The sequence below is a fragment of the Clupea harengus genome, chromosome 14 (genome assembly GCF_900700415.2).
Source record: "Clupea harengus chromosome 14, Ch_v2.0.2, whole genome shotgun sequence".
In the NCBI taxonomy this organism is placed as follows: Eukaryota; Metazoa; Chordata; class Actinopteri; order Clupeiformes; family Clupeidae; genus Clupea; species Clupea harengus.
Window position 1 is genome coordinate 7,594,437 of NC_045165.1, and position 13,975 is coordinate 7,608,411.

The following is a 13,975-nucleotide window of genomic DNA, read 5'->3' on the forward strand; positions in this document are numbered from 1 at the left end:
CCAGCCTAGCTGGTTGAGTCATTCATGGGATTAGGAAATCTGAATAAACCTCCTGATTACAGAATATTAGTGAGGATTAATGAAGAGTAGTTAAACTGGATTAGCTGCTCCTGCCTAAGCAGATGTATCCAACAACACACTCAATCTGAAGATACATCAGTGCAAAATAGCTCTGCATTAGTTGAGTGTGAATACCAAATGTAGGGTATCAACAGCTAGTGCCTCAGCTCTCTCAACATTTCCCCCTTTGATGTAACATTTTACACGCTGAAGTGTAAAACGGCCGTGCCATGAGTGTTAATTGGTCGGTGTTACCGTGATTGCTGGACACTTTGGGGGACAAAAATCAATGGTTTTAAAAAATCAGACTTTCTGTACTGATATGCTGCCTCTGGTAAAACATGCATTAGCATTAGCAAGAGTTATGCATGCACTAAACCCAGAACATGTTCAGAGGGACAAAAATAGAAATTCAAAAGGTTTATTGAAAATGTAGCACCAATGATTCAACCTTTCTTTTTCATCCATCCAAACGACTCCCCTTTTTACACTCACATGTCGCTTCAGACACCCCCATATACTTCAGACCAGACCTTTTTCAGGTTTCGTCTCCAGATGTCTTTGCCGGGCTTTCTTAAGGGAACACATAGAGGTGGATGCATGGTATGTGCATATTCATTTTTAAGAAGGAGTTGGTTTATGTTTGTTTGGAAGACAACTGGTCTCATGCAGATTCAAGCACACAGCAAGTTTTCTTTGCGGTTAAAAAATGTGACAACTGCTCAGAAGCAATGAACTCAAACATACAGTAGTCTCATTAAATATCTACCATTCATTAATATATTAATTTCAAGCTACATACATAATTCTTTAAGATAAATATTAATAAATAAGAGAAATAAAAAATAAAAGCATGCGTTATCAACTGTTATTTGCTTTCGCTACGACATACATGGACGATTAGAATTCTAAAAGGTTTCTTTACTTGCTTTTTAGTGGAAGGATTTGATTCTTCTTTATTTTTATGCTACTTTTGCTCACTCTTGGCAGAGCGCTGTTTTTCTCTCTCTGTGAAGACATGATCGACAGACAGGATGGTGATCTATGACCTGTGATGCAGATGTCACAGAGGCCCAGCTGACGACGTGCTCCTGCAGTGCCCCCACACACACACACACACACAAACACACACACACTTACACACTTACACACACACTTACACACCCACGCACACTTACACACACACTTACACACACACACACACCCACGCACACTTACACACACAATAACCATACACACTTACACACTTACACACTTACACACACCCACACACACACACACTTACACACTTACACACACACACCCACACTTACACACACACACCCAAACTTACACACACTTACACGCACACACTTACACACACACACACACACTTACAGACCCCTCCCCCACACACACACACACTTACAAACCCCCACACACACGGGGCAATGTGTGGAGCTGTGCTGGAATGGATTAGTTGCTAGTTCGGTCCTCTCTAGCGTTCACTGCTGCAACGCAGAGCGCAGAGAGACACGGATCAGGCAGTCCTCACGAGGAGGGAAGTGTGTGTATATGTGTGCGGATGTGTGAGTGGGTGGTTGTGTGTTTGTGTGTGCGTGTGTGTGTGTGTGTGTTTGTTTATGATTGATTTTGACACTCCTCAACTCTTATTCTTGCATCTCTAATGTGTCTTTTGGCCTGCTCCCTCACACCCACACCTCAGGACTGCATTTCCAACACCTCCTTCCTCTATTCATTCTCATCCTTTGGTGATCTTTCCCTCGTCTCTCTCCTCCGGTCTACTCTTCCTCTCTCTTTTCTCTCTATTTCTCTCCTCTCTCTGAGGCCGGGAGAGAGGTATGATATGTCATGGAGGGGGTGTGTTGTTTGTTGTAGTTGGGTGAGGATCGGTGTGGTTAGTGAGTTAGAGGTGTGTGTGTGTGTGTGTGTGTGTGTGTGTGTCTGTCTGTGTGTGTGTGTGTGTGTGTGTGTGTCTGTGTGTGTACTCTTTCTTCCATGTAATTCTGTGTGGATGTGTGTGTGTGTGTGTGTGTGTATAGGAGTGTATGCACGTTAACAGTGACAGACAGGAGAGGTCAGAGACGAGCAGTCCTGCTGCCGTCGCATTCTTTCCCCGTCTCAGTCCACCTTCACATATCCATTCGCACTCCGCGCCCCTCTCCCCCCATGCTCCCGTTGCGCTCCTCCTCCTCCTCCTCCTCCAGCACACCCCGGCTCTCCCAGCTCCTGATAGCGCAGCCCCAGCGTGTTGCGGATGACCAGCCGCTCCACGAGGAAGGAGGCACAGAACCAGGGCACGGCGTACTCGGCCGTGATCAGGCCCATGAAGTTGTAGCGGAACTGCGAGTAGTCCCAGGGGCAGGCGTCGAACTGGCGCAGCAGGAAGCCCGTGCCGAACTCCCACATGTACGTCCACAGTGTGTAGATGAGGCAGCGCAGCAGCACGGGGCAGCGGCCGCGCAGCCGCAGGTACATGCGCTCCACGATCAGGATGCACGTGCCGTAGATGAAGAGCGCCCACACGCTGGTCACGCCGGGGAACTTCCAGTTGCAGTGCACCACGAACTCCCAGGCGGCGGTGAACATCACCTCGCAGAAGTAGCCGTGGATGGCGTACAGGTACCAGCGCGACATGGTCGTCAGGGGCTCGGGGAGCATCGCCGCCGCGGCTGCTGCCGCCGCCACCGGTGGCATCTCCGCGGAGACCATCCCTGTGGTGGTTGTCCCTCTGTTATGGCAGAGAAGGGGCCGATGGCGTGGAGAGGGGGGGCAGGTGGAGGCCTGCAGGGGCCCTGTGGGGGAGAAGAGGGGACAAGACTTTGAGTGAGTTGAACCTGGGTGATGGGAGTTGCACGAGGGGCAGACAAAAAAGTACAACACGTCATTGACATGACCTCGTAAAACATTGGTTGCTGTCAGGCTGTTGGGTTTGTGGCTGAAGGAGTTTCTCAGTATTTCTCAACGCTTTTAGCAGCAATGATAAAGACTGGCACGGATCTCAACCTCAAACCAAGCCACCTTTTCCTGTGCAACTCGCTCCAAATGTGTTTCAGCATCAGAAGTGTTCCAGTGGCCTCTTATCCAGCACTAGTCACCAGCAGACCTGAGCAGAACGCTGCGTAGTGCGTTCATACGGCCTCAGCCCCACGATACCGTCACAGCCACCTAACTAGGGTGTGAGATGCCTACTTCATCTAGTCAGGGTGTAAATCCCCTCATGCACACACACACACACACACACATACAAACACACACACACACACACACACACACACACACACACACACACACACACGTACATTCACACGCACGCACACCCAGATTTGGATCATGTGTTGAAAGGAAACCATATGGATAGTGTCCTTCAGAGCTGTCCAATCTCAGATTAAGTATCAAATGTAGGCTATCAGTGACAAATGCAATCTGGGGAAAATTTATAAAACACCCATTTCCCAGTAGGAGCTTTAGGGCTCGGATCAAAGCCCAGATTCACACTGCTTAGAAATACAAACTGATATGTACAAAAAACACACATCTCTTTCTCCATGTATTCTACCTCTTCCACCCAGTGTATTTGCCACCTCTTAGCTAACCCTTTCTGTTTTATCTCTCTCTCTTTCTCTCTTTCCCCCCACTCCATCGTCCAACACCATCCTCCTCTGTCAGTCCTTCGCCTCCTCCACACCAGATGTCTGTCCCACTAGAGGCTCTTGTAGTTGAGCTCATGTCTGACAGAGATGGAAAAGATGCATGTGTGTGTGTATGTGTGTGTGTGTGTGCAGTGAAGTGAGTGTCAGTGTGTCCTCAGAGGGCATTCAGGACCCGTCATGCCAGAGTATTTAATGCTATCTTCTCAGCTGACATTCTATCTCCGCACTTAAACCAAACAACCCAAAGACCAATCATGGCTGACACACAGACGGGAAGTGCTATATAGTATCCATGGCAACAAAGGCACAGAACAGGATGCACTTGTTCCACTGTTTTGTTCAGTGCATCACCCCTCAACATGCTATGAGGCATTTAGGCTGTTTTTCAAGTTTCATGTCAGGAATACAGAAAGGTTAACATGTCAAAATAACACAACACCAACATTTGCATATCATACTCCTGCGGATTATCTTATCTCTGTCTAAATGTGTCTTTTAGACCATCTGTTCACAAACATGAATGGAACTTGGAAAAGATTTGATGGTAGATTAACCTTGGGTTTTAATGCCATACAAGGATGTGTGTGTGTGTGTGTGTGTGTGTGTGTGTGTGTGAAAAGAGGCATGTCCGCTCATGTGTGTTTGTGTGTGTGTGTGTGTGTGTGTGTGTGTGTGTGTGTCTGCTCATGTGTCCAGTCACCCCACCCCCACCCATGTGTCACCCCACCCCCACCCAACCACACACATAAGCGATTCAGGCCCCGTATTGATCAATCCTTGATTGAACCTACCCCCATCCCCCAAGCCCCAGCCACCCAGCAGCCCCCTCCTGACTGGTTGCCCTGCATCCCACAGCAAACCGTCCGCCCAGTCTGCCCCTTCCCCCCCGGATTGTGCTTACAGACGTAGGTGTGGTGAGCCATGCCGCGCAAGCAAACATGTTGTTTGTGGAGGATGGAGAAGCATTTATGACAGAGGGAAGTCTAAAGGGAGGCTTGGAGAAAAGCTAAGATTCAAATTCTTGTGGGCAGGTTGGCAGTTGTGCCAACGGGCATACTTAAGCAATGCTAAACGCAGGCGTGACGAAACAGCCCAGAGAAAGTTATTGTGCAATAGGTCAACATGCTGAGCTTTATAGCAGAGGCAATAGGAATAAACAGCCCAGTAAACCTGTTGTTGTGGAGTTTGAAATGTATCTGTTTGTGTTCACGATATTTCAGATATCTATGTGTGTGCTGTGCTCTCCATACGTGTGAAGCAGACTACACTCACCTGGTGGTACAGAAGAAGTCTGCAATGTGTATGATCAAGGCCAAATGACTGAACTAAAACAAATCAACTGTAATTCCATTCGATGGTTCCCTTCGGTGGACCGCATTTGAGGTATAAGACAGACAGCTGAATTACTAGACTAATTAAATTGTATCTTAAATGGACAAGTTGGTTCAGCGTGTTTTTGAGCAGTCTGAAGGGCAACCCTGAAGTGACCTGAGCCATGAGTGCGTGAAGAGCAGAGACAAACATGGCAACAGGAAATGATGTCGCAACACATCCCCACCTCTCCTGCTCCCCTAAAACAGCTCCCCTCAGCAGCTGGCAGCCGCCGAGCGCGCCCTGGCATCGATGCTTCAGAAACAGACCAGAAGATGGAGGACGGAGTGGGGGTGTCGCCCGGTCTCCATCAGCACCTTGTCGCCTCGCTTGTGTTTTTGCTGAGGCGTGGAAATGGACCGGCGCCGAACTAGATCTCCCATTTACCCCTCTGACCTCTACCACACACAGAGGAGGAGGCCATAACGCTAAGTCTCTAAACGCGCAGTCACGAGTAATGGTATACGATGGACCCATGCATTGTTCATTGGATACTGATCAGATTCCACTACCAAAAGTCTTGTCTGTCCCACAGGGCAGTACGTGGGTGGGGACATGGACACCTGGCACTTATGCCCCATCTACAATTAGTGGACTGCTGGCTGAAAGAGAGCGAGACAAACGTATGTAGCATCCGAGGATGTGCTGGGCTTTAGGCTTACATGCACTTGTCTTGATAATTGCAGTAGAGGTGGCTGTCGAAGTTATTGTTAAAGTTAACACAAAGTATACTTCATTCAGCAATACATCTACGTTTTCTTCTGAAGGTCAGATCTGTACTGCAGCATATCTGTGAGACTGGCAGACAATGTTTTAACAAATCACATGTAAAGTACTGCTGTAGTGCTTTGAGTGATATAGATGCCGTTCATGTGAATTTAAAGGATTACCAAATGAATTACAATGACAGCTATGATTATGAAGTATATCACTGCCTACTTAAAACCCCGCCTTTATCTCATAATATGTCACATGTAAAAACACCATGTGAGCACCCATGACATATATAATATAATATATATAAATAATATCTATAAACAACATCCTAAATCTTGTGTGTACTCTTTCCAACTGTAGTATATAGGAAGTTTATTTTCTAAGTCATTCATGATGACTGTCATATTTACTCATGGAATTTGTTGACGAACCTATAGGCTGCCTGCCAGTCTACTGTCAAAGCTCTCTTTCAGTCAGCACCGACATTAGCGTCTCTGCCGAGTCTGCAAGTCCACTTCCCATCAGGAAACACTCCATCAAGTTCCTCTCTTTACGAGCAGTGTGGCGAAGGCAGCTCCATTATAGCAGGGCAGACACTTGGTCATCACCCTCCATTTCCAGATCCATCAGCGCTGCTCTTCAGAGAGAGGTCAACATGTTTGATGAGCCAGCAAACAAACAGCTAAAAATAAAACACACGGTCACAGCCAACGGGTACCAAAACATTGACCACAGTTCATATAGTTCCCTCCAGTTTGGCATATTCAAAACCCAAGGCATGGACTCACTTTGATGCTGACAGACACTTAGCTAAAAAACAAGCTATCATCATCTAAATATCCAATTTAAAACTGTAGCTGTGTGCTTCATTAGTACCACACTACCAATACACTAAGATTATACCACAAGACATCACTAATTAGTCACACTATACTACCTAGACTGCTAGAAAGTGCACTGGTTTGACCTCTGTGGCCCACATCATTTTGACACAGGCACAACAAACAGATGGTCCTCAAAAGGCCAGGCTTACAGTAAGGTCATTAGGGAAATTCTATTTAGTGGTTTAATGGCCAGCCTGGGCCCAAGAGTCTTTCATTCAAAGGTCTAACTGGCAGCAGAAATACAACCTGGAGCCACCAACCTCCACAGTCTGTCTGACTGCTTGGATTTGGTCAGTTTTGTGCCCCAGCTGAAGGTTGTGGATGACAGCATGGCAGAGTGCTGATACCACCCTACAGCCACACAGAGCAAGGGTCTTGAAAAGCTGCGTGCTGTATTGCAAATCAACTTCTCACAATAGTAAAGTATAAAAAAAGCAGAACAAGATCAAATAAATCCCTTAAATCTACCGTAATGCCAAGATTCATTCAATGTTATTAAATTCCTAATCACGCCTTTGCGTGAGTCTCTGTGTGTCCGCTGTGTTGGTGAATTCTGCGTCAGGGTATTAAGGCATTTCTTTTTTTTCGTTGATTTCGTGGACTGTGAGGCCCGGGGGCTTAGAACCCTTCCGGCCTGGCGTACATGTGGGCCATGTCCATGGGATTAGGAGCTGCTATGGGCTTAAGAAAGGCTTGGGTTAGAGCCATGGCGGGTGCCAAGATCCATAATGTTCCTAAATATCAGCCCAGCAAAGAACTCTAGGATTCATGTAAAAGCTCGTATTCATCCTCGAGAGTTTGGGTCAATGGGAATCTCCTCCACATAATCCATAATGTGCACATGGAATAGCCCAATAAGGTCTCCGACCAGCAGAACACGGACCAGTTTAAATTGTGTGTGTGTGTGTGCTTAAAATAAATGTATCTATCTGGCAGCAGGTCTTAATTTACAGAGCAGATCCCCTGCAGAGTGGATGGATTCAGACCACCTACACAGAGTTGGTGTTTTGTTCACTGAAAGATAATATACTATTTACCCTATACTCAGTATAATCATCTTCTATAGTAGTTTTATAACAACTAAACCTGAATGGAATCGACCAAGAGATGAAACTGACAGTTATGTATAACTTGGTGAGGAATGTAATGACAATACACTTTGTTCTCTACTTCAAAAAACTCTATCAGATAGGCTGCATTTCAAGTTATGTAAAAATAGAAAAACCCTTACAGGATTTTCATCACAGAGAATACATATGGAAATCAGTTTTGTAAGTCACCTACACGTAGTTCATTTTTAGCTGAAGCCTGCTATCTCCCTAACCATCTTGACAAGAACACATTCACACACACACAGACACGTGCTCCTGCAGTGAGCAGATCAGTGCAATTTGTTCAAAACGACGCCACTGCGAAGGATAGTTAGCGGTGCGCGATGACCTTTACATCCCTATCGCACTCACTGTCCCAGCCGACAGCTCTGCTCACATCACCGTGCCTGCTCTGGGCTTACGGCCGGACAATGGCAGGTGTGTTGAAGACGCATGAAAAAGATTCTCTAACTCTAGGGTTTTGTTTTGGCCATGCAATCATGCCTTCCTTTCCCTTTGTATTTCAAGCTTGTAAACGATTGGTTGCCAGCACGGAGATCCTTATAGGGTGCTTGGACGACCCCTCTGGTAGGTTGTTATGTAGCTTGAGGGGTGCACACATGACTGGAGCGCTCAAGTTCCTGCGAGCCCGTTAGTCAAACGACCCGGTGGTTTCACAAGGGATCAGCAGAAGAGGAAAATACGAAAATATTTTTTTGGCAGCACTGTACACAGAAATAATCTTCCTCGCCGGATTTTTGGGCTGTAACAGAGCAGGCCTCGGCGGACGTGGGAGACCACAGACGCTGGAGCATCACGCACCGGCCGGAGAAGGATCAAATTATTCAAAGTATCAAATGATTCAATGCGTCACGGCACCTCATGAGGCCAATTCCGCGGCCAGTTGCCCGGACGATGCCCCGAAAACGTTTGTCCTTAAAAAGCCAATTTTAAGCCTATGCACACAGAAGCTTTGTAAAATTACGAGGCACAGGTATTTTGCGCTGAAGTAGCCTGATGGTAGCATTGACATATTCCGGCCTGTGAATATTATCATCCTAAACTGTAGAAATCCCTGCTGTCAGTGGAAAATAAATATTTATACGCATAGTGACAGGCATATCGTTTGAAGAAGTGGGACAGCTGAGTTGGGAGCTGTGACACATCAGAGCCACGATGAAAAGGACAACGGTTTTCCCCCAGCAAAATTAATGTTCATTCAGCGGTAATAATTTCGACATAAAGGCAACGCGTGTGGCATCCCTTCAGGTTACTACTTAGCCTTTAAAGGCAACACAAAAACCTCACTGAAGCACGGGATCGTTTGCACCACGATTGTTTTGGTATAACACCGAATCCAGATATCCGGCATCCGGCAGAAACTGTGAACATAGTTACAGTGCTTACCGTCAATTTTTAGATGTGAATCTCCCGAAAATGAATGAAGCGAATTCAGTTTAAACGGCTTAAATAAAGCAAATGTCCAAGCTTTCCGCAGGTTTTCGGCCACTGTCGCTTTGGTCGGACTCTCTCTCTCTCCCCCCGTGTCTCTCTCCCTCTCTCTCTTTCTGCCATCCAATGAAAATTGACACATTTTGACTTCACTGCAGCAGTCCGCAGCACATGCTCGGGCTCCTCAGAGGTCGCTCTCTTGTTTAACTATTTCGTGGCCGGTAGATTTCCCATCCTTTAACAACATTTCCTAAGATTTGGCTAAATGTTTGAACGGTGAACAAGCAATTAAGCAAAACCTATTAGGTTAGCCTATTTAAAAGTAACATTATATATGATTGATAGGGCTATTCAGTGTCAATTAGTGTATTCTTTTAAAATGTCTCATTATAGATGATATTCAATCACAGAATGACCTTCCTGTAGCTTTTTAATTAGCCTTTATACACATGTAAAACACACTTCCTGTGTCTACACCACCAATACAAGTTTTCATTACCCTAGGCCTATATGTCAAGATCAGATGTTAGGCTACATTTGGTGTTCAGTGTTGATGGACCTAATTAAAGAAGTTCAAAATAACTTGAAATAAGACATCTTAACTCTCTCCACCAAAACAACACACAAGCATTTAGCTTTTAAATTGGGAACAACTCCTATACAGGGGAGTTATTCCACATGAACACAGTCATAAAAAAATACCAGAGTGATTAGAGGCTCCATACATGACAAAGCCTTTAGACCAGGAGTTCTGGACAGGGTTCACTGGGTTGCCTGGATGTCATGGCAACCTTTCAGTAGCCATACAAAGCCTCTCTAAGAGCCTTCCTGCATTCTAAGGTGAGCCAAGGCAATGGGTCAGGATGAAAGAAAATGATTTGCCATCCCCTTTGTTAGTCTATTGGAGGATGAAATTATGTCTACTCATACAAATTTGGATGGTATTGGCCTGAGTTGCCAGCCACTGGCCAATTGATGATGAGCAAGTTTGTGGTGGAAGTAATAATGACAGTCTTTGATGTGCAAAAAATGTGTGTTCACAGAAAGTCTGGCAGAAACAATCAGCTCCATGATGCCAGCAAGCGCAGAGGCAATACTCATGCCACATCTTTTAGCTTCATAATCATTTGCTAACAGAAAGTAAAAGGGTTAGATACATTTAAGCAGTTCCACCAGTATCTAGTCTCTGACCTTTCCCAACACAAATGTCTAGTTGATGATTCACATGACCTGATACAGAGTATCACTGCAATTGCCACTAAAACTGTCTGAGTTTAACCTACATTAACCATGGTAGTACCATAACCTAGCCATTTAAACAGGCTTTTTAATGATCCTGAAACCAGTGCCCTAATCTCCTGTTTCGGTGGTGACTCACCTGTTAGAGGTCCATTCAGGTTAGAGGTGTCTATTCAGAGGTGTCATGTAGATATCTTTCCGTTTACCACCTGCTACCTAACAAATATTTCATGGGTGATGAGTGGTGTGAGCAGGGAGGGGGAAAGTGTGTATACAGTGTCACTGGCTGACCGCTCACCAGCTGGGGATGGCAGTGACACCTGGTACCTTCATCAAATCAGTCATAGAAGAAGGTGGAGCCTCTACAAATACTGGAGTTTTTTTCTGGGGTCTTCAGACACCTGAAGGTTTAGCATCAAATGTTTGTTTTTTCACTCAAAGAACACTTGACTGACAAAAACAGAGGTTCTTTAGAACTGGCAAGTAGGTACTCTAAAGGGTTCTTCATCTATGGGATTTTTGTGGATCTATGAAGTACCTCCCAAAGGGATGAAATCAAAGAAAACTTTTTCAAAGACTTTTCAGAATATTCTTTTCAAAGAATATTTATCACTTACGTCCACGTTTATCACCGTGTATTAATTCTGTCAGAGATACCTTCACTTTTTAAACAGCTTACTTGATTACTCGCTGTGTCTCTGGCATACTATCAAAGTGTTGGAACTATGTTCCAATCAGGACTATATATTTATCATACATGACAACCATGTCACACACTATAACCCACTAGTAAAACTTCATCTAATTGTCACTCAAGGGGCATACTGGACTTCAACTATGCTTTTTTTTCACGATGTTCTGATGCTTCATCCTAAAGCAATGCACTGCCCATGAATAATAGAACAGGTGGCAGGTTATAGAGAGGTAAAACATTACAAAGTAGAGCTAAGTTCCAAGGGATTTTCCATTTAATTGTGCTTGCATCAAAGTAAGGCCCATCAACTTACCCTTTGTCGGTCATAAATCATAACTTTCAATCTCATTCACTTGATGTGTGAATCAATCTGGGGTTCAGGAAAGCTTGACTAAGCGTATGCTGCAAGACACAACATACAGCAGGTGTCCCACGGAACTGATTCACAGCCAGTCACATGACGGACTCCTAGCGAGAGTTAATTTAAGGTCAAACCACTAGGTTTCGAACTCGCAAGGTATAGCCTGCTAAGAAATGACTGTGTGGTACAACTTGCTGTTTTAAATTGTTAATATTTTTTTCATGGGGCACATAATTAAAAGTTTCCCAATCCCCAAAAGCCATCTCCTCTTTTCCGCATCCATTTGTCTCTACATGAAGATAAGTCTGTCCTTCCGTCCTCAAGACCATTTTTTAATACAATATTGTACTTTCAATCAGCCCATTCCAATTAAGCCAGTATTACAAATGTACAAATGTGTGCCACAGTGCCTCCTACAGGTTGTTTATATATTCACAAGAGAAGCAGAACAACCAAATAGTCTTATTTTTAATGACATCATCGAAGCAGAAGATGCATTATTTATGAAAAGGTAAAAAAAGAGCACGTCTTAGTCTTTCTCAATAAGTTAAATCCATCAGCGTGCAGAAGGGACTTAGAGGACATTTTTTTTTCTTTTTCAAAAAACAAAAACAAAAGCAAAAAAATAAAACAAACAAAAAATAGCAAGCAGAACTGGGGAGGGGGTATTCATCCAGTCAATAAACATACAAAAAAAAACATCCCCCCTCTCTCTCATGTTTTGTCTTTCATTTTGACATTTCTGAAAACAGGGAAAAAGAAAAGGACCAAAAAACAGGGCAAAAACTGATGCAGGTGGCCCTGAAGTTCTCGGGCCTATATGGGCTTCATGTTTTTTTTTTGCATTCCTTCAATTTTTTTTTTCAACAATTAACTGATAAGCATATGATTACAGCTGATAAAAAAAAAACAAGAATATAATTACAATGGCAGACATTGTCATAATAATAATAACAACAACAATAATAATAATAATGGTGAATAAACAGTCCTGTACAGACAGCCGAGCCCGTTGATAGGTTGAAGCCTATAACCCGGTGAGACGATTGGTCAGTTCCTGCAAGGCTCGGGCTCAGTGACTGGCCGAGTGGACAGTGCAGGCTGGCTGGTGGTCAAACACTGCGGACGTCATCTTCCCTCAGCCGCCTCCTGTCTGAGGCCTGAAACAAACCGCACACACACACACACACACACACACACACACACACACACACACACACACACACACACACACACACACACACACACACACACACACACACACAAGAAAGTCAAACAGTGTTCGGTTTGTCCAGTTCACTGCACTAGTCATCTTACCTCACCTTTTTATGAGACCTCCAAACTAAGACTGTCTGATGACTGTATGTGTTTTGTATCTATTGTGTGTGTTTATTTGACGTGTGTAGATTTAGCTCTGACCTTGTCTCTGTGCAGTATGGTGGTCACCTTCTTGGGGTGGGGGGATGTCAGTCCAGTTCGTGGACCTGATCCTGCAAGGGGGCGACGTTCCTGGTCGGCTCACACACACGCTTGGACATGATGTCCCACTGGGGGGTGTGTTGTTTGGGCTTGGTGCCTGAGAGAGGAGAGGAGAGATGGAGAGGAGAGGAGAGATGGAGAGGAGAAATGGAGAGAAAGAGAGCAGAGAAAAGAAAGAGAATGAAGAGGATAAGCATGATAAAAATGCAAACCTCAGTCAAGCCTCAACATTCCATTAAAAGCAGGGGTAGGAGGTCAAAGTGTGGGTTTAATTCCAGTAGTGCGTGTTTGTGGTTATGTGTGTGTGTGTGTGTGTGTGTGTGTGTGTGTGTGTGTGTGTGTGTGTATTTAGTTGCGTGTTTGTGGTTATGTGTTTGTCTGCTGAAGAACTGCACCCTTGAACCAAAATCCCACTAGAACAACATTTTCAGCCGGTCAAACTCACACTGTAAGACTAAGCATGTAGACACACACACACACACACACACACACACTAAAGGAACATGTGCATCAGAGGCCTCCGCAGGCCTTTGGCATGTGTAATGTTGGGCTGGTGACCGCAGACACGTTCATTACTGGGTGGCATTTTGATCAAGGGTTTTGGGGAAGAAAGCATTCATTCCTCTCCCTTCTCCTTCCTTCCTTCCCTCCCACTCTCTCTCTCTCTCTCTCCTCTCCGTTCACTCACCCTCCAGGCCGTTGTGCTGCTCGTAGTTGCGTTTGCCCAGGATGGTGGGCGAGCCGTTGTTCAGGATGGGCGAGGACTTGATGGGCGTCAGGCTGCTGGTGGAGATGGTGGCACTGCGCTGGACCTCAGGCTTGGGAGCCCACGGGTGGGCCTCTGGGACACGGGAGAGACACGAGGGAGACACAAGGGAGACACGAGAGAGACACGAGAGAGACACGAGGGAGACACGAGGGAGACACAAGGGAGACACAAGGGAGACACAAGGGAGACACGAGAGAGACACGAG

The 13,975-nt window shown here is 45.3% G+C and overlaps 2 protein-coding genes across 4 annotated transcripts in view; both read right to left on the reverse strand.

Annotated features, from left to right (window-relative positions):
- Positions 1-2,048: 2,048 nt before the first annotated feature.
- tmem229b (transmembrane protein 229B) lies at positions 2,049-10,476 on the reverse strand. Its single transcript, XM_012825019.3, has 2 exons — positions 9,184-10,476; positions 2,049-2,855 (listed from the first exon to the last, which is right to left on the reverse strand). Exons 1-2 carry the CDS (start codon positions 9,368-9,370, stop codon positions 2,182-2,184), a joined length of 861 nt encoding a protein of 286 aa, XP_012680473.2. The 5' UTR covers positions 9,371-10,476; the 3' UTR covers positions 2,049-2,181.
- Positions 10,477-11,972: 1,496 nt separating this feature from the next.
- Positions 11,973-13,975, reverse strand: part of mta1 (metastasis associated 1) — a 31,151-nt gene continuing 29,148 nt past the window's right edge. For 2 of the 3 annotated variants that reach the window (XM_031580929.2, XM_042709833.1), the window contains 3 exons: positions 13,690-13,842; positions 12,942-13,098; positions 11,973-12,682 (listed from right to left, as the gene is read on the reverse strand). In XM_031580929.2, the coding sequence (XP_031436789.1) occupies positions 12,989-13,098; positions 13,690-13,842 (263 nt within the window). In that variant the 3' untranslated portion in view covers positions 11,973-12,682; positions 12,942-12,988. The remainder of the gene's footprint in view (positions 12,683-12,941; positions 13,099-13,689; positions 13,843-13,975) is intronic. The other variant, XM_031580930.2, reaches the window with a different exon arrangement.

Excerpts from the sequence above, each read along its gene's own strand:
- tmem229b (XM_012825019.3), bottom strand. The coding sequence starts at position 9,370 with ATGTGTCAATTTTCATTGGATGGCAGAAAGAGAGAGAGGGAGAGAGAC. Across the intron at positions 2,856-9,183 it reads TTCACATCTAAAAATTGACG|GGCCCCTGCAGGCCTCCACC; the intron begins GTAAGCACTGTA and ends TCTCCCCCACAG.